Source organism: Mytilus galloprovincialis, chromosome 10 (genome assembly GCF_965363235.1).
Source record: "Mytilus galloprovincialis chromosome 10, xbMytGall1.hap1.1, whole genome shotgun sequence".
NCBI lineage: Eukaryota > Metazoa > Mollusca > Bivalvia > Mytilida > Mytilidae > Mytilus > Mytilus galloprovincialis.
Window position 1 is genome coordinate 52474920 of NC_134847.1, and position 20016 is coordinate 52494935.

General features: G+C 32.0%; 1 protein-coding gene across 1 annotated transcript; it reads left to right on the forward strand.

Annotated features, from left to right (window-relative positions):
- Nucleotides 1-13197: 13197 nt before the first annotated feature.
- Nucleotides 13198-19126, forward strand: LOC143049522 (uncharacterized). The gene is made up of 5 exons (XM_076223128.1): nucleotides 13198-13447; nucleotides 14265-14403; nucleotides 15994-16130; nucleotides 17890-18067; nucleotides 18437-19126. The coding sequence occupies exons 1-5, from the start codon at nucleotides 13248-13250 to the stop codon at nucleotides 19031-19033; spliced, it is 1251 nt and encodes a 416-aa protein (XP_076079243.1). The 5' UTR covers nucleotides 13198-13247; the 3' UTR covers nucleotides 19034-19126.
- Nucleotides 19127-20016: the final 890 nt, after the last annotated feature.

Here is a 20016-nt window from a genome sequence, read left to right on the forward strand (position 1 = left end):
AATAGCGTTGGCCGCATGATCATAGATATATATATAGGAGCTGTGTTACTGGTATTGAAGACTCGACACAGTCGATTGAAAACTAAGTCGTGCAGTTTCGGCACCGACCACTCATCTAGCCTATGGGTATGTAGAGGGAGGTGAGGAAGGTTTAATTTAAGCAACATATCGGATTCGAAATCTATTAGATAAAATATTGATTCATGAAAAAAATATAGTTTGTTTCCATTAAAAATGCATGAGGATAAAGTTTTACCATTCTAAAACCGTATACGAATTGCTACCCAGCATCAAGTTTGCTTCAGTTTTGTCTTTGGTGTTATTTTTTAGGTGGAGAAATTGGGTACATTCGTCTGGATTTTAAAAAAAACTACCCCTAATTCATATTTCGATTTATTCGAAAAATCCCTACCCATAAATGTATTTCATTTTATTTGGTGTACCTAGGACCTCAAACAAGATACCCTATCGGTCTATTTCACTTGCGGCTCATGTGACACAAAAACAACATTTATCTTAAATAAAGTGTCGCATCACATCCGTCAAGATTCATCAGAATATCCTGAGGATATAAAATGATCGATTTATTTGAACATTAAAGAGGAAATGCGCCCACAAAAAAAAAAAAAAAAACCCCAGTGCTTGGAGAGATATTAATTCTTACAAATATTTTTTTACGGGTAAACAGTGTGAGTTTCAAAAACAGTTGCAGATTTAGGGGCAAGGGTTTCCTGACCCGCCTTATGGTCCTACTGGAGCTACATTTATGGTTAATTCAATTTTTTTACTTGTTACACTCAAATAGTGTGGGGCCCTTTCGGGACACTTTTTCAAAATCTTCGGTCCGCGTAACTGTTGTGTTCATTATAATACAATATTGACATCTTTTAAAACCACAGTACAGCGCAAGAAAAAAAAACTTAATCTAAACAAAATCAAAAGATCTTTCCATGGAAATGTTTCAGCTTTTTTGGCCGCGTGCACGGTGTCTGATAAATTTTTTTTATTGCTTTTTATATGTTTAACCATACAAATTTGTGATAAGAAACACACCTATTGTAGTTTCATAAGCATTGCCATTCAACTGACGCGAATTTGTGTACGCTAAAAAGGGAAAGGGACACCAACCATAAATCAATAGACAACTTCATCGCAAAAGTACGAACAAAATGTATAAAACGAGCTGTAAACGTGGTATAATTTTTGTTTAGTCTTTAATTTTATATGTTAACTGTGTCTTGTGTACTATTGTTTGTCTGTTTGTCTTTTTTTCTTTTTTAGCCATGGCGTTGTCAGTTTACATTGTTTTCGATCTACTGTGAGTTTGGCTTTCCCTCTGGTATCTTTCGCCCCTCATTTACAATTTACGACATAACATGACAATCTTCTTTAAGTTCATGCGAACTTAAACAAATTATTACTACTACCAAAACTGAAGGCTTTTGTAAATACAAGTGTTCACATCAGAAAATATTTCAGTTATTTTAGAAAACATGCATCTACAGACAGAGTTCCCTAGATATTGACCAACAGACGAGACATGTGAATAACCTCAAGTAAATATGATACCACAACGGTACTTCAAACAATTAGAAATAGTTAATTAAGTGCTAAGTACTTATTCCCTCTGTGATTGTATTCCGGATACTATGAAGGAAATAAGTGAGTACTTAGTTATTCGTTTCAATTGTGCATTCTTTAAAAGTGCACTTCATGACAATTTTTGTGAAGAGTTTTATATGACTGATAAAGAAGTCTCTAGTTGGCGGGTCCTTCATTTCTGTATTCTTTAAATTTTTAGACAATTTTTTCTCTATTCTTTAAACTTATGCCCATTATTCTCTATTATTTATATTTTAGCACCTCTTTATTTATTATTCTTTATTTTTGTGTTCCATTTTTCTCTTTTCTTTATTCTTTGTGCCAATTATTCTCTATTCTGTAACCCGCACTCATCCACACCCTCATAAAGACTTAACCGTTATATGAAATGTAAAATAGAGTCGGTCAGTTACACAACAAACAAAATCAAAGTACTGAAGTACTGAACATCGGATGACCGCAAGTTCTTGTGAATGATCCGATAAGCACTTATTACAGAAAAAAATCACATTTTATACCTATAAATGAGTTTAATGTACAGGTGTAATTTTTTTCTGGGAAAATTTCGTGCGTGGATGATAAATTAATGACAGGCAAATCATTCTCGCCGTAATGACTATTATATTGTAGTGATAAAAATCAGTATACTCTGGTTTATTGTTATATATTATATTAATACTTGTATATTACAGTTACAGGTAATATATAATTTACATGCATTTTTACCATTCTATTTTACTATATTAATAATAGTGAAGTGCAAGTGCATGGTGGACACGTCACTCTTCTGTAATAATTCGATTTTTTTAAATAGAATGAATTTGAGTAAGCATTCGTATTTTCCCGCAAAAATTCATCCATGCAGAGTTATCGTACCTTGAGATTGCAAACGTTCTTGAGATATTCTTCCGCATGCGTGTGCATAGATATTAATGTTTTTTTTACTTATATGTGTATACTTCTTCTTCTTATTCTTCTCTCCATATTTAAGCTTCCTTTATAAGGAACACCAAGAATTATCTCCAAGTAAAAGTACTATTTACATATTAAAATATATGGTGGATATATTTTAAAAGTTATTGTCCAACGGTTAAAATACACAGTAAAACTCTTCTTTATACACATAAAATCCGAGTGTCATTTACAAACATTAAAACACAACTTATACGGAATAAAAACTGTTTGTTTGTAGACCGTCAACCATCCATTGCCTCAAGCAACTTTACGCGTTTTATATAAAGTTTATAGCACATCTCCCTAGTTTTGGCTTCTATCGTGTTCATTATCTTGCCGTCTCTTAGTGTTTGTGAAAAATGCCTGCAGTCTATAATTAGCCTGATAATGCTTGATTTGGATTGAAAGACACTATACCAGACTTCAGCTGTTGTATGTTGAGTAACATAGATTGGTTCAAAGTATGTAATTCTAGTATTTGATAATAGTGGACACTCCAGGAGAAAATGAGAGATATTTTCCTCAGAAAGATTACATAGTTGGCAGACTGGTGAAGGTGATTGATTAAATTTCGCTCGATCAGAATTCAGTATAAATGTTCCTGAAACTATTCTAGCTTTAATAATAGCTTTCCGAACTTCGGCTTTTGTCTTGTCAAATACAGTCCACACTGAGTGATTTTTGCCAATAAGAAGATGTTTAGTTTCCATATATTTTAGAGTTGATTTAGATTCGGCATCGTCCCTTAATGTATTTTGCCAGTATGTGTTCAGATGCTTCGTTACAAGAGATTTCCATTTCAATTTTGAAGGGAGAGATTCTTGAAGAAGATGAATCGGAGGCAGTCCATACTTTAATAGGATTTCTCGAATTGTTGAAAAAAGCTGTTCGGGTTATCATAGTTAACCGACATTTGTCTGATGGTGATATCATTAACTTTTTGAACATTTGAAGAAAGTAAATTATGGAGAAAAGACAATTGCTTTTTGTGAAGTTCAGCTTCTATTGGCAGTCCACCAATCAAAAGATATATTGCAGCTATAGCCGTGCGTTGAGGAAGAGATTGAAAATGTCTTAAACTCTTTCTATGAAAAGATTCCAGCTGCGTTATATTGGTCTTATTTAAAGGAATGGCTTCCAAACAATATAGGAGTCTTGTTAGAACATATGTGTTGTAGATGTTATAAGATGTTACTGGATCTAAGCCATTTGTTCCATGCACCCCAGAGCCCAGTAATGCGTACAGAGTTCGTCTTGCGAGCTTTATTCTATTTGCCACATTTATTTCTCCTTCCTTTTTCCAGCTTCTAGTTATACCTACATTAAATGAGTTGCTTCTTTTGATACTGTAACCGGAGTATCGTATAGAGTCCGATCAGCGTTTGTAACCTTTCCACATGTGACAATTTTTGTTTTTGTAGGATTAATTTTGTAGTGATGTTGATTATAATATCTTTCCGAAACGTTGAGCATAATTTGGAAATTGTCTCTATTTGTTTAAATAAAAGCCATGTCATCAGCGCAAGTAGGAGTACCGACAAAAATATTTCCAGTATTTAAACCTAAAGAGTTTCTTTCTTGTTCTAAAAGTAGATCTTGTACAAATATTTTGTAGAGATGAGTAGACAAAATCCCACCTTGTCGTACACCTTGGTGGACCGAACATTTTTCACTAAGATCGCCTTGCCATTGTACTTTTGTTGTCAGATTAGAATATAGATCTTTAATTACCAGCCATAGGAAAGAAGGAATATTTGAGTCTAGTTATTTATCTAGTATAATGTCATGCTGTACCACGTCAAAGGCTGATTTGACATCCAAGAAACCCATATAAAATTCACTGTTTTTCCTTGTTTTATCATATTTTGATTCAGATATAATGAAGCTAGAGATAAGAGGGTTTAGGCCTATAGTGAAGCCAAAAGTCCGTAATATTTTGCAGATTACGTTTAGGTTAAATGCAGTCATGATTCGAAAACTTTTCCTAGGACTGGGGTTACTGTGATACCCCGTTAACTGCTGACATCAGAAAGATCCTTGTCCTTTTTTAATACAGGAATATACATATTACAAAGCATTTTAATATTATTGATTTTTTCTTTAAAATGTATTTTGATGAGAATTCATTGAAGAAATGAATTTATAACAAGCGATAAGGAATGTTAGTTTGCACTTGATGATGTCTACGTACTCATCATGTTAAAAGTAAAGATCGATTAAATACCCAAAACGAATATCGGTAATTGAAATCTAGGCGATAGCAATACTTTAGTCATACGCTGTAAAAACCTCTGTACAGCTAAACAAAATCGGGCATTTTCAATATTTGTTGTTTTATTAATTCTTCGCTAATAAGTATAAGTTTAGTCATACCAAGTATTTAAATATACATTTTTAAGTAAGTCCGTGGATATACCACTGCATATCGATAATAAAAGGGGATGACTGAGTGTCAATCAATTATACATTATATAGTTCAATTATAAGCCTGCCAATCATGTAATGTCACACGGTAACCAAATTGCACCGTTTGCGCGCATTACCCTTACATTTGCGCGTAGCTTTTGATTACAATTGCACGCATTTATTTGACAGGTAAACTCAGGTAATAATACTTATTTATTTATAAATTTATTCAATTATTTTTAAGTAGAAGTACCCTTTCCGTTAGTCTAAGTCACCTACTCACCCATGAGGAGGTGTAAGTGGGATTCAAGCAGGATAAATCAGTTGTTTTATATTCTATCAATACGAAAAGTTTTATATTCATCATATCCTAATGGTTTTCCCCCGATTTTCAAAAAAAAAAACCAAAAAAACAACCTTCAACTATTCGTACATTGACAAAACTTTACAAATTAACTTAAATTATTTAAAAGAGATCACTATTCGGGGTACTTGTTCACCCTGACAAATTCGCAATGAAGTTACATGTATGCTCAAAGTTATAACGGAATTTATCATGAACACTTTCTATTTTGTCTGAGAATTCAATTTAAACAATATATAATTAAAATATATTTTCAAAGTTAATGATTTTTAATCATATCTAATATAAAATAGTCATTTATATTTTGATATTATTTATATTTTATTATATTCCATTTTTTACCCGAGTTTACCTGTAAGATAAATGCGCGCAAATGTTATCAAAAGCTGCGCGCAAACGTAAAATATTATAATCCCCAAATGCGCGCAAACTTAATGCGTTCATTTGCATCCATTAAGCAAAAAAAAAAAAAAAAAAAGAAAAAAAAAGAATAAAATTTTTTCTGGTTTTCTCTGAAACTAAACAAACTGTAATTTTATAATTTGACAACATGCACGTCTTTCAACATATAACTTTTTAAAATGTATTTAGGATTAATTTAAAAAAAAACCAACAACTTATATAATATATATACCAATATATATATGCATCCTTTAAAAATGAGAAAAGTGTCATACCGCATATATATAGTCAGAAAATTAAAATTTTTAAATGTATGTGTAGACACATGCAGATTTTTTGACATATTAGTTTTTCAACTTAATAAATTGTATGCATACATTCATATTGTTCAGAGACACAAATGAAACTTTTCTTGTTTTGTTGATATGTTTTTATTAAAATTTTGTCTTTGGCCATTCCTAACAAATATGCAACCAGGTCCTTGTGCCATTTAATACTTTCTCAGGATTCTTACCACTGCATGACTTATAACAAATGGTTAATTATAGTCCGTCAGTTGTAATTTTTAGTTTTGATGCAAACAGTATTATTTATGCCTATGTCATAACTTCAAGTAAGACTATTACACCAATATATCAGTCATTAAGATGGACGAAAAAAGGATAGCTGTTATTGGAGCAGGTATAATGGGTATTTATGCCCTAAGAAGGCTATCTGAGAACAAAAAGTTTCTGCTTATTTGTTTTGAGAGGAACTATGACCTAGGAGGTCTATGGCTTTACACAAATCAAACGGATAAGGATGTTTATGGACGTAAAATTAACTCCGCTATGTATAGCAATCTTCAGTAAGTCTAAATTTAAGATTGATTTTATAAGTTGACTTGGTTAGGTTAGAAAAAATCGGATATAATTTATTTCGTTTATTCTATTCTTCCTATTTTTTTTAGGAGTGGAAAATGTTTCTTGTCCCCCATGATCAAATTTTAATCAAACTTTCGGTACACTTTCTGGACTAGGCGACAGAAAGCCATGATTCTATTCATCTATATGTTAACAGTAGAAATTATAATAACATCAAATTGAAAAACACAGGCAAAAGATAAAAACGGCCAATCAAACGCCAATAATTGAAGAAAAACATTGTCAAGAAGAAAGACGACGAAAAAACAAACAGCATTAAGAATATACAAAGCTGGAGTTCAAAAAACAATAGTTGAAGAAAAACAGACAATTCACTTGTAAAGGATAAAACCGACGAGAAAACAAGCATCAGTTCAAAGATACAAAGTGGACAATCAAATGCTAGAAAAACAGACAATTCACTTGTTTGGAAATAAAAACGACTACAAAACAAGCTTCAGTTAAAAGATACAAAGCGGGCAATCAAAGGCCGATACTAGTAGTTTTAAAGAGAAGCAATCAAGTCCTTTGTTAAGAAGAAAAACGACGAAAACACAAAGAACTGTTAGAAGAAACAATCCAATGTAATTTTAAGCGTCCTACACAGTTGAGCTTTTTTTTTTTGCTCCACTTCACTATTCAAAGGGAAAGTTTAGGAAAATACTCTGAATCAAAACATTCGTAAAAATAATAATTAATATCTATCATTTATATTTATTTTTACCTTTTATTTTAAATTACAGGACTAATCGTCCAAAACAATTAATGCAACATCGGGTCCCTGTACTTCAATCTGAACAAAACAAGTGACTGAAATGTCGTTTTAAACTACAAGACTAAGCATGAATGAAAAAAAGAGCGATACCTTTTTGTACTTGAATTCACTATGCCTCTATATACGATAACCTTTTCTACCATGATCCTATTCTATAAACTTCTTCTCGAAGGTCAAATTAAATGTATGTGTAGACACATGCAGATTTTTTTACCTACTTGCTTTTCAACTTAATAAATTTTATGCATACATTCATATTGTTTAGAGATGTTTACCATTGACTGTAAAAACTACGATTTATGATCCGGTAAGCAGAAATGTGATTCTTAGTTTTTTTACTTACAATTATTTTATTGCAGAAAAAAGACATGAAAAAAACAACCTTATTATAATCACTACTAGAGTAGAGTGAAGAATTTCTTGTGACACAAATGAAACTTTTCTTGTTTTGTTGATATGTTTTTATTAGAATTTTGTCTTTGACCATTCCTAACAAATATGCAACAAGGTCCTTGTGCCATTTAATACTTTCTCAGGATTCTTACCACTGCATGACTTATAACAAATGGTTAATTATAGTCCGTCAGTTGTAATTTTTAGTTTTGATGCAAACAGTATTATTTATGCCTATGTCATAACTTCAAGTAAGACTATTACACCAATATATCAGTCATTAAGATGGACGAAAAAAGGATAGCTGTTATTGGAGCAGGTATAATGGGTATTTATGCCCTAAGAAGGCTATCTGAGAACAAAAAGTTTCTGCTTATTTATTTTGAGAGGAACTATGACCTAGGAGGTCTATGGCTTTACACAAATCAAATGGATAAGGATGTTTATGGACGTAAAATTAACTCCGCTATGTATAGCAATCTTCAGTAAGTCTAAATTTAAGATTGATTTTATAAGTTGACTTGGTTAGGTTAGAAAAAATCGGATATAATTTATTTCGTTTATTCTATTCTTCCTATTTTTTTTAGGAGTGGAAAATGTTTCTTGTCCCCCATGATCAAATTTTAATCAAACTTTCGGTACACTTTCTGGACTAGGCGACAGAAAGCCATGATTCTATTCATCTATATGTTAACAGTAGAAATTATAATAACATCAAATTGAAAAACACAGGCAAAAGATAAAAACGGCCAATCAAACGCCAATAATTGAAGAAAAACATTGTCAAGAAGAAAGACGACGAAAAAACAAACAGCATTAAGAATATACAAAGCTGGAGTTCAAAAAACAATAGTTGAAGAAAAACAGACAATTCACTTGTAAAGGATAAAACCGACGAGAAAACAAGCATCAGTTCAAAGATACAAAGTGGACAATCAAATGCTAGAAAAACAGACAATTCACTTGTTTGGAAATAAAAACGACTACAAAACAAGCTTCAGTTAAAAGATACAAAGCGGGCAATCAAAGGCCGATACTAGTAGTTTTAAAGAGAAGCAATCAAGTCCTTTGTTAAGAAGAAAAACGACGAAAACACAAAGAACTGTTAGAAGAAACAATCCAATGTAATTTTAAGCGTCCTACACAGTTGAGCTTTTTTTTTTGCTCCACTTCACTATTCAAAGGGAAAGTTTAGGAAAATACTCTGAATCAAAACATTCGTAAAAATAATAATTAATATCTATCATTTATATTTATTTTTACCTTTTATTTTAAATTACAGGACTAATCGTCCAAAACAATTAATGCAACATCGGGTCCCTGTACTTCAATCTGAACAAAACAAGTGACTGAAATGTCGTTTTAAACTACAAGACTAAGCATGAATGAAAAAAAGAGCGATACCTTTTTGTACTTGAATTCACTATGCCTCTATATACGATAACCTTTTCTACCATGATCCTATTCTATAAACTTCTTCTCGAAGGTCAAATTAAATGTATGTGTAGACACATGCAGATTTTTTTACCTACTTGCTTTTCAACTTAATAAATTTTATGCATACATTCATATTGTTTAGAGATGTTTACCATTGACTGTAAAAACTACGATTTATGATCCGGTAAGCAGAAATGTGATTCTTAGTTTTTTTACTTACAATTATTTTATTGCAGAAAAAAGACATGAAAAAAACAACCTTATTATAATCACTACTAGAGTAGAGTGAAGAATTTCTTGTGACACAAATGAAACTTTTCTTGTTTTGTTGATATGTTTTTATTAGAATTTTGTCTTTGACCATTCCTAACAAATATGCAACAAGGTCCTTGTGCCATTTAATACTTTCTCAGGATTCTTACCACTGCATGACTTATAACAAATGGTTAATTATAGTCCGTCAGTTGTAATTTTTAGTTTTGATGCAAACAGTATTATTTATGCCTATGTCATAACTTCAAGTAAGACTATTACACCAATATATCAGTCATTAAGATGGACGAAAAAAGGATAGCTGTTATTGGAGCAGGTATAATGGGTATTTATGCCCTAAGAAGGCTATCTGAGAACAAAAAGTTTCTGCTTATTTATTTTGAGAGGAACTATGACCTAGGAGGTCTATGGCTTTACACAAATCAAACGGATAAGGATGTTTATGGACGTAAAATTAACTCCGCTATGTATAGCAATCTTCAGTAAGTCTAAATTTAAGATTGATTTTATAAGTTGACTTGGTTAGGTTAGAAAAAATCGGATATAATTTATTTCGTTTATTCTATTCTTCCTATTTTTTTTAGGAGTGGAAAATGTTTCTTGTCCCCCATGATCAAATTTTAATCAAACTTTCGGTACACTTTCTGGACTAGGCGACAGAAAGCCATGATTCTATTCATATATATGTTAACAGTAGAAATTATAATAACATCAAATTGAAAAACACAGGCAAAAGATAAAAACGGCCAATCAAACGCCAATAATTGAAGAAAAACATTGTCAAGAAGAAAGACGACGAAAAAACAAACAGCATTAAGAATATACAAAGCTGGAGTTCAAAAAACAATAGTTGAAGAAAAACAGACAATTCACTTGTAAAGGATAAAACCGACGAGAAAACAAGCATCAGTTCAAAGATACAAAGTGGACAATCAAATGCTAGAAAAACAGACAATTCACTTGTTTGGAAATAAAAACGACTACAAAACAAGCTTCAGTTAAAAGATACAAAGCGGGCAATCAAAGGCCGATACTAGTAGTTTTAAAGAGAAGCAATCAAGTCCTTTGTTAAGAAGAAAAACGACGAAAACACAAAGAACTGTTAGAAGAAATAATCCAATGTAATTTTAAGCGTCCTACACAGTTGAGCTTTTTTTTTTGCTCCACTTCACTATTCAAAGGGAAAGTTTAGAAAAATACTCTGAATCAAAACATTCGTAAAAATAATAATTAATATCTATCATTTATATTTATTTTTACCTTTTATTTTAAATTACAGGACTAATCGTCCAAAACAATTAATGCAACATCGGGTCCCTGTACTTCAATCTGAACAAAACAAGTGACTGAAATGTCGTTTTAAACTACAAGACTAAGCATGAATGAAAAAAAGAGCGATACCTTTTTGTACTTGAATTCACTATGCCTCTATATACGATAACCTTTTCTACCATGATCCTATTCTATAAACTTCTTCTCGAAGGTCAAATTAAATGTATGTGTAGACACATGCAGATTTTTTGACCTACTTGTTTTTCAACTTAATAAATTTTATGCATACATTCATATTGTTCAGAGATGTTTACCATTGACTGTAAAAACTACGATTTATGATCCGGTAAGCAGAAATGTGATTCTTAGTTTTTTTACTTACAATTATTTTATTGAAGAAAAAAGACATGAAAAAAACAACCTTATTATAATCACTACTAGAGTAGAGTGAAGAATTTCTTGTGACACAAATAAAACGAACTTTTCTTGTTTTGTTGATATGTTTTTATCAAAATTTTGTCTTTGGCCATTCCTAACAAATATGCAACAAGGTCCTTGTGCCATTTAATACTTTCTCAGGATTCTTACCACTGCATGACTTATAACAAATGGTTAATTATAGTCCGTCAGCTGTAATGTTTGGTTTTGATGCAAACAGTATTATTTATTTTGATCTTTACAGCCTATGTCATAACTTCACGTAAGACTATTACACCAATATATATCAGTCATTAAGATGGACGAAAAAAGGATAGCTGTTATTGGAGCAGGTATAATGGGTATTTCTGCCCTAAGAAGGCTATCTGAGAACAAAAAGTTTCTGCTTACTTGTTTTGAGAGGAACTATGACCTAGGAGGTCTATGGCTTTACACAGATCAAACGGATAAGGATGTTTATGGACGTAAAATTAACTCCGCTATGTATAGCAATCTTCAGTAAGTCTAAATTTAAAATTGATTTTATAAGTTGACTTGGTTAGGTTAGAAAAAAAACGGATATAATTGATTTCGTTTGTTCTGTTCTTCCTATTTTTTTTAGGTGTGGAAAATGTTTCTTGTCCCCCATGATCAAATTTTAATCAAGATTTCGGCAAACTTACTGGACTAGGCGACAGAAAGCCATGATTCTATTCATCTATATGTTAACAGTAGAAATTATAATAACATCAATTTGAAAAACACAGTCAAAAGATAAAAACGGCCAATCAAACGCCAATAATTGAAGAAAAACATTGTCAAGAAAGACGACGAAAAAACAAACAGCATTAAGAATATACAAAGCTGGAGTTCAAAAAACAATAGTTGAAGAAAAACAGACAATTCACTTGTAAAGGATAAAACCGACGAAAAAACAAGCATCAGTTCAAAGATACAAAGTGGACAATTAAATTCCAATAGTTGAAGAAAAACAGACAATTCACTTGTTTGGAAATAAAAACGACTACAAAACAAGCTTCAGTTAAAAGAAACAAAGCGGGCAATCAAAGGCCAATACTAGTAGTTTTAAAGAGAAGCAATCAAGTCCTTTGTTAAGAAGAAAAACAACGAAAACACAAAGAACTGTTAGAAGAAACAATCCAATGTAATTTTAAGCGTCCTACACAGTTGAGCTTTTTTTTGCTCCACTTCACTATTCAAAGGGAAAGTTTAGGAAAATACTCTGAATCAAAACATTCGTAATAATAATAATTAATATCTATCATTTATATTTATTTTTACCTTTTATTTTAAATTACAGGACTAATCGTCCAAAACAATTAATGCAACATCGGGTCCCTGTACTTCAATCTGAACAAAACAAGTGACTGAAATGTCGTTTTAAACTACAAGACTAAGCATGAATGAAAAAAAGAGCGATACCTTTTTGTACTTGAATTCACTATGCCTCTATATACGATAACCTTTTCTACCATGATCCTATTCTATAAACTTCTTCTCGAAGGTCAAATTAAATGTATGTGTAGACACATGCAGATTTTTTGACCTACTTGTTTTTCAACTTAATAAATTTTATGCATACATTCATATTGTTCAGAGATGTTTACCATTGACTGTAAAAACTACGATTTATGATCCGGTAAGCAGAAATGTGATTCTTAGTTTTTTTACTTACAATTATTTTATTGAAGAAAAAAGACATGAAAAAAACAACCTTATTATAATCACTACTAGAGTAGAGTGAAGAATTTCTTGTGACACAAATAAAACGAACTTTTCTTGTTTTGTTGATATGTTTTTATCAAAATTTTGTCTTTGGCCATTCCTAACAAATATGCAACAAGGTCCTTGTGCCATTTAATACTTTCTCAGGATTCTTACCACTGCATGACTTATAACAAATGGTTAATTATAGTCCGTCAGCTGTAATGTTTGGTAATGATGCAAACAGTATTATTTATTTTGATCTTTACAGCCTATGTCATAACTTCACGTAAGACTATTACACCAATATATATCAGTCATTAAGATGGACGAAAAAAGGATAGCTGTTATTGGAGCAGGTATAATGGGTATTTCTGCCCTAAGAAGGCTATCTGAGAACAAAAAGTTTCTGCTTACTTGTTTTGAGAGGAACTATGACCTAGGAGGTCTATGGCTTTACACAGATCAAACGGATAAGGATGTTTATGGACGTAAAATTAACTCCGCTATGTATAGCAATCTTCAGTAAGTCTAAATTTAAAATTGATTTTATAAGTTGACTTGGTTAGGTTAGAAAAAAAACGGATATAATTGATTTCGTTTGTTCTGTTCTTCCTATTTTTTTTAGGTGTGGAAAATGTTTCTTGTCCCCCATGATCAAATTTTAATCAAGATTTCGGCAAACTTACTGGACTAGGCGACAGAAAGCCATGATTCTATTCATCTATATGTTAACAGTAGAAATTATAATAACATCAATTTGAAAAACACAGTCAAAAGATAAAAACGGCCAATCAAACGCCAATAATTGAAGAAAAACATTGTCAAGAAAGACGACGAAAAAACAAACAGCATTAAGAATATACAAAGCTGGAGTTCAAAAAACAATAGTTGAAGAAAAACAGACAATTCACTTGTAAAGGATAAAACCGACGAAAAAACAAGCATCAGTTCAAAGATACAAAGTGGACAATTAAATTCCAATAGTTGAAGAAAAACAGACAATTCACTTGTTTGGAAATAAAAAACGACTACAAAACAAGCTTCAGCTAAAAGATACAAAGCAGGCAATCAAAGGCCAATACTAGTAGTTTTAAAGAGAAGCAATCAAGTCCTTTGTTAAGAAGAAAAACGACGAAAAAACAAAGAACTGTTAGAAGAAACAACCCAATATAATTTTAAGCGTCCTACACAGTTGAGCGTTTTTTTTTTTTTTTGCTCCACTTCGAATTCACTATTCAAAGGGAAAGTTTAGGAAAATACTCTGAATCAAAACATTCGTAATAATAATAATTAATATCTATCATTTATATTTATTTTTACCTTTTATCTTAAATTACAGGACTAATCGTCCAAAACAATTAATGCAGTTAGAAGGTTTTCCCATGGACGAGGACTGTCCAACTTTTCCTACCCAACGGGATGTTTTAAATTATATTCGTAAAGTTGCTGACCAATGTAATATTCGGAAATATATCAAGGTAAGAAATAGGCGCTTGCTGCCACAATGACTCATAGTCAATTATGTCAAATTTACCCGAATGAAAGGACATTTCTGACGTATCTCGTTGACGGAGAGCAAAGCCGACGATCGCACAAATTAAACACCAAAAAAAGACTCAAAAAGGCCAACATGGTCTTTTTTAGTAGACAGATGTCCTTGCAGGTTGTCAAAATATTAATCAAAGCTAGATAGAACAAAATCCATGTTAAGAATATCACTCAATACGACTACCGCATAGGTAGGATTGAATTAACACTATCAGGGATACTGTGGCATATTGATACTAGTTTTCAAATGAAAACAAACTCATCATAGATACCATGTTTAAAATTTTGTATTTGTGCCAGACGCGCGTTTCGTCTTCAAAAGACTCATCGGTGACGCTCGAATAAAAGAAAGTTAAAAGGGCCAAATAAATTACGAATATGATGAGTATTAAGGACTTAACATTACTAAAAGTTTGCCAAAACAGCTAGGTAGTATATTCCTGAGGAAGAAACGCCTTAGTATTTCCAAAATTCAAAGTTTTGTAAACAGTTAATTTATAATTATGAAAATGATAATTCATGTCATCACCTTAGTGCTGACTACGGTGCTTGTGATTACTATCGGGAATAAATACTACACTAGGTCAGTAGCATCGAGACAGTTGCTGTAAACAATCTCATCACAGATACCGGGATTAAAATTTTGTATTGCGCTAGACATGCGTTTCGTCTACAAAAGACTCATCTTGACACTCCAATCAAAAGAATTTGAAAAGGCTTAATAAAGTACGAATTTGAAACGAATTAAGTACCAAAAATTCCGAAAAGTTTTTCCAAATACATCTAAGGTATAATCTATCCATGAAGAAGAAAAGCCTGAGTATATAAAAAAATCAAAGTTAATTTATAATTATAACAATATCAATGATAATTTATGTCAACACAGAAGTGCGGACTACGGGGCTGGTGATACCTGGGGAATAAAAACTCCACCAGCAGTGAAATTGACCAAGTGGTTGTAAACAACCTCATCATATAGATACCTAGCTTAATTAAATTTGGTATTGGCGCCAGACAAAACGCCTACAAAAAACTCATCAGTTACGCTCGAATATTTTTTTAAAAGACATAATAAAGTACCAATTTGAAGCGCATTAAGGATTAAAATTCTCAAATGTTTTGGGAAATACATCTAAGGTAATCTATTACTGAGGTTGAAACACCTGAATATTTCAAAAAATCAAAGTTTTGTAAACAGTTTATAATTATGACAATATCAATGATAATTCATGTCAACATAGCTGATTAATGGGCTGGTGATACTCGAAAAAGACTGCTTTCAAATGTTCTTTCGAGATTTTAAAGAAATCCATATGAGTAAAATGAATAATGAATATCAATTTTCACTGTGAGATGTTTTTTTACAGATCATTAGTCTTCGCTTCTTTTCAATATAGAGAATAACAAGTTATGTTCTCATGTTTGTAATACTAAGTTAAAATTCACTAAACAGCTGTTTTTTCAACCTCTTTCATACTATTGTTTTTTTTTTTAATTCCTGCATATGACAATGTTTGTAGTTCAATACTGAAGTACAGTCAGTTAACCCCGTTTCTGCAAATACACAGGATACAAAATGGTTGTTAACATATGGAGACAATAGAAAAACGAATGACAGTCATGTTGAAGAATTTGATGCTGTTATTGTTTGTAATGGGTAAATTTTATCTAATAGTACCTTAAGCTTATATAATAATGTTTTACTTACCAATATTTTACTAAATCACCCCCAGTTGTTGATAGGGTTCGTGTTGCTCAGTCTTTATTTTTTATATGTTGGTTCTGATGTATTATTATTGTCTGTTTGTCTTTTTCATTTTAAGCCATGGCGTTGTCAGTTTATTTTCGATGTATGTGTTTGACTGTTTCTCTGGTATCTATCGCCCCTACGTTACGGTTCCTTTCAACATCACTGAATGTGGTATACCCTTATATAGAAATGATAAAAGTCTAATGAGATCGTTGTCCCATGTGCACCAGTCTTATTTTAAAACAGTGACATTTTACTAATGACTTATCCTTCGTCCTAATTTTTGAGGTGTGACCTCTGACGACTTATTACCACTAAGAATCCTAGCTACGTGACATGAGTTCAGCAAAATGGTGACATTAACAGAACAGGAACTCCTCACCATCAGAGTTGAGCCTTGGTTTTAAGAGTGGTTTACATTGTTAAACCATAGTTTTCTGTCTTGTATATTCTGACTTCGGCCATGCCATCTTCAACTTATGAGTTTTGTTGTTGTCTGATTTTCAAATCTTTCTTGAATTTTCCATTAGTATATTTAGAAATTATCAACAAACTAATGTTTAAAGTCAATCAGACAAAGTTTAATTAACGTGTATGGTTCAATTGGCTATTTATTCTCTTTAAGTCAATTGAGTCATGCAGGTCCATAGCATACATTATTTGTTCATTGCAATCTCAGGGGCGGATCCAGCAATTTTAAAAAGAGGGGTTCCCAACCCAGGACAAAGGTGGTTGTGTGTGTGTGTGTGTGTGGCGGGGGCGGGGGATCCAACTATATGTCCCCATTCAAATGCATTGATCGTCCAAAAAAGGGGGTTCCAACCCCCGGACCCCTCTCCCTGGATCTACCAATGAATATAAGCAGAAGGTTTGGCTAGCCATAAAACCTGATTCAACCAACCACTGATTTCTTAAACTGTCATGTATCAAGTCAAGAATATGGCAATTGTTCACAAATATATAGTTGGTTCCTATGTATGTTGGCGTTTGTTCAGTGTTTCTGTTGGTCAGTTGTTTTCTTCTAGAAGTTGATGTGTTTCCCTCGATTTTAGTTTGTTACCCGGATTTGTTGTCTCTCAAGCAATCGATTTGACTTTTGAACAGCGATGCCTTTATTTGTTTGAAAATGCCTGTACCAAGTCAGGAATATGATAGTTGTCCATTCGTTTGATGTGTTTTATCATTTGATGTTGTCATTAATTTGATAAGGGACTTTCCGTTTTGAATTTTCCTCGGAGTTCAGTATTTTTACCTTTTACACGTCATTGGCTTTTATGATTTTGCCGATTTATTGAAGATGGTAAATCAACATACGCGCTTCAGAAACACTCAATTTTTAAAGAGATTATTATACTTACTACTTTTTTTAACTGGTAAAGGGAAACTATTTTCAATTTTCCCATAGCACTTAAACTTAATCTTTTAAGGCAAAACCAAACAAAAAATGCTTTCTACTAAAATAAAACTTCACAAATTTTGTACGCCCGAAGTAGGCAGTTACATAACTAAAAAAGTGTAATTTCAAAGACTTTAGTAAGAATATGAGATTTAAACTACAATCTTGACAGTCTAATGTAACAGCAGAAACCTTAATTTTCGATTATCAGTTACTTCCTTTTTAATTAAATGACTTCATATTAGCTCACTTCTTATTTTATGTTTGAAGTAACTGTTCCATTCCAAACTATCCTATGATTGATAATGAGAAGGACTTTGAAGGTTTGGTGATTCATAGTATACAATACAGACGCCCAGAACTGTTTGCTGGACTTAATGTAGCCATGTTGGGAGCGAGTCATTCAGGAATGGATATATGTCACGACATTTATGAACATGCAAAAACGGTAAGCACAATTGTGCATATGTAAAAACAGGAGTGGTTATGTATATAATGTCTAAAATCTACCTTAAAATTTATATTATCAGAGGATACCACAACTAGTCTACTATCATTTTTGATTTCAATGATCATTTGTTCGTCATGGGTTTGGCCATCAGACTAAACTTCTCCTGTTGATTTGTTTCTTTGTAACTTACATGACTAAATGACTTCTACGACTTTTCCCGAAAAATATAATACGAGAAATAACAGGTAATAACTTTCACTTTTTAATGTTTACAGTTTTGAAATTCATACCCTAAGTATATATATATTTTAAATATAAAACAATACAGCTTCCTATTAATATTTCTATAATTATTTTATTTTGAAGGTATATTTATGCCACAGAGGTTCTAAGCTAACAACTGTATTGCCAGGAAATGTTATCGAAAAAACGTCCAGTTTTAAAAGGTTTACATCATCTTCCATTATTCTTGATGATAATGACGTCATACAGATTGATGCAGTAATTTATTGTACAGGGTTTAGATACGACTTATCTTTCCTTCCTGAGGGCTTACTAGAAGTTGGACAAAATAAAGTCGTATGTAATCTCTACAAGTATGTTTTGCCACCTCAATATTCTACTATTTTTTTCATGGGACTTATGAGACTATATATACTTTTCTTTCCATATGGCGATCACGAGGCTTTATTTATCAAAGCGATGTTAGAGGAATCTGTCTGTATTCCAACTTATAACGAGATGATAACAGTCATTGGCAAAGATTCTAAGCGTCCATGGCTCTCTAATAGTCATTGGGAGTGGGACAAAGAACTTGCTAGTATTGCAGGTAATTTTGAATCATTTCCACCAGTGTTGAAATCAATCAGAGATCATATAGTGGCTGTCAAAGCAAAAGACTTTTCAAGGTTTAGATCAGTCAGTTTTAAGATAACTGGACTAGACTCCTTTGAAATAGTGTAATACTATTATCATATGAGTTTTTGATAGGTTGTCAACTTGAGATGAATGTTTTTTTCCCTCCTCAAATATTCTTATGCAGAGATTAATTAAAATAGTAATAAAAACATGAATTTGAAAAAAAAAATAAAGTTGTTAATTTGTTCGGTGTGAGTCAAAGCTCCGTGATGAAGGCTTCTGAATGGTTTACTTTTATAAATTGTTACTTGGGTGGACAGTTGTCTCATTGGCTTGGCACTCATACCACATCTTCCTATATCTATGTACATCAAAGGTTATCATGAAACAAAATATTTTGCAAAGTATACCATTTTTGACTTATACAATAAACAAAGAATGTGTCAAAAGAGACAACAGTTACAATCTGAAAACAAAACAGAAAATAGCTTAAGACTAACAATGGGCCTTCAACACAATAAATAATCCAACTTCCAGAAGCAAGATTAGGGCCTCATTCATTAATGTATGCTAGTTAAAAAAAATCGGTGTAACTACACTTCAAAACAGATATGAACCGAGATAAAAAAAAAAAAAAAAAAAAAAAAAAAAAAAACGTACAAGACTAACATAAGCTACCTCGATGTTCCTGAATAAGGACATTAACAAAAATTCAGCAAGTTAAACATGTTTTGTGAGATATAAATCAATAAATTTTGTATCTCTAGTTAATTTGGAATAAATAAACACACTGATACATACAGAAAACCTTTTACAAAAAATGAATGTTTGTTCTTATGACAGGGCTTGGATACACGTAATGTACCGTGACATAAACTTTATACCTCCTTGCACAACTCAAAATCAAATAATTTGTGTAGTTGTCATTTATGGTTGTGTTCATATAATTTGTGTTTCGTTTATTGTTTTTAGCTCACCTTTCCTAATTGCCATGCAATACGCTAGCTATAAAACCAGGTTCAATCCACCATTTTCTACATAAGAAAATGCCTGTACCAAGTCAGGAATATGACAGTTGTTGTCAATTC

Bases quoted from the DNA above. Each gene is read 5' to 3' on its own strand.
- LOC143049522 (XM_076223128.1), top strand. From the start codon at position 13,248: ATGGACGAAAAAAGGATAGCTGTTATTGGAGCAGGTATAATGGGTATT. The intron at 13,448-14,264 runs GTAAGTCTAAAT...CTTAAATTACAG, and splicing joins GCTATGTATAGCAATCTTCA to GACTAATCGTCCAAAACAAT. The intron at 14,404-15,993 runs GTAAGAAATAGG...CAATGTTTGTAG, and splicing joins ATATTCGGAAATATATCAAG to TTCAATACTGAAGTACAGTC.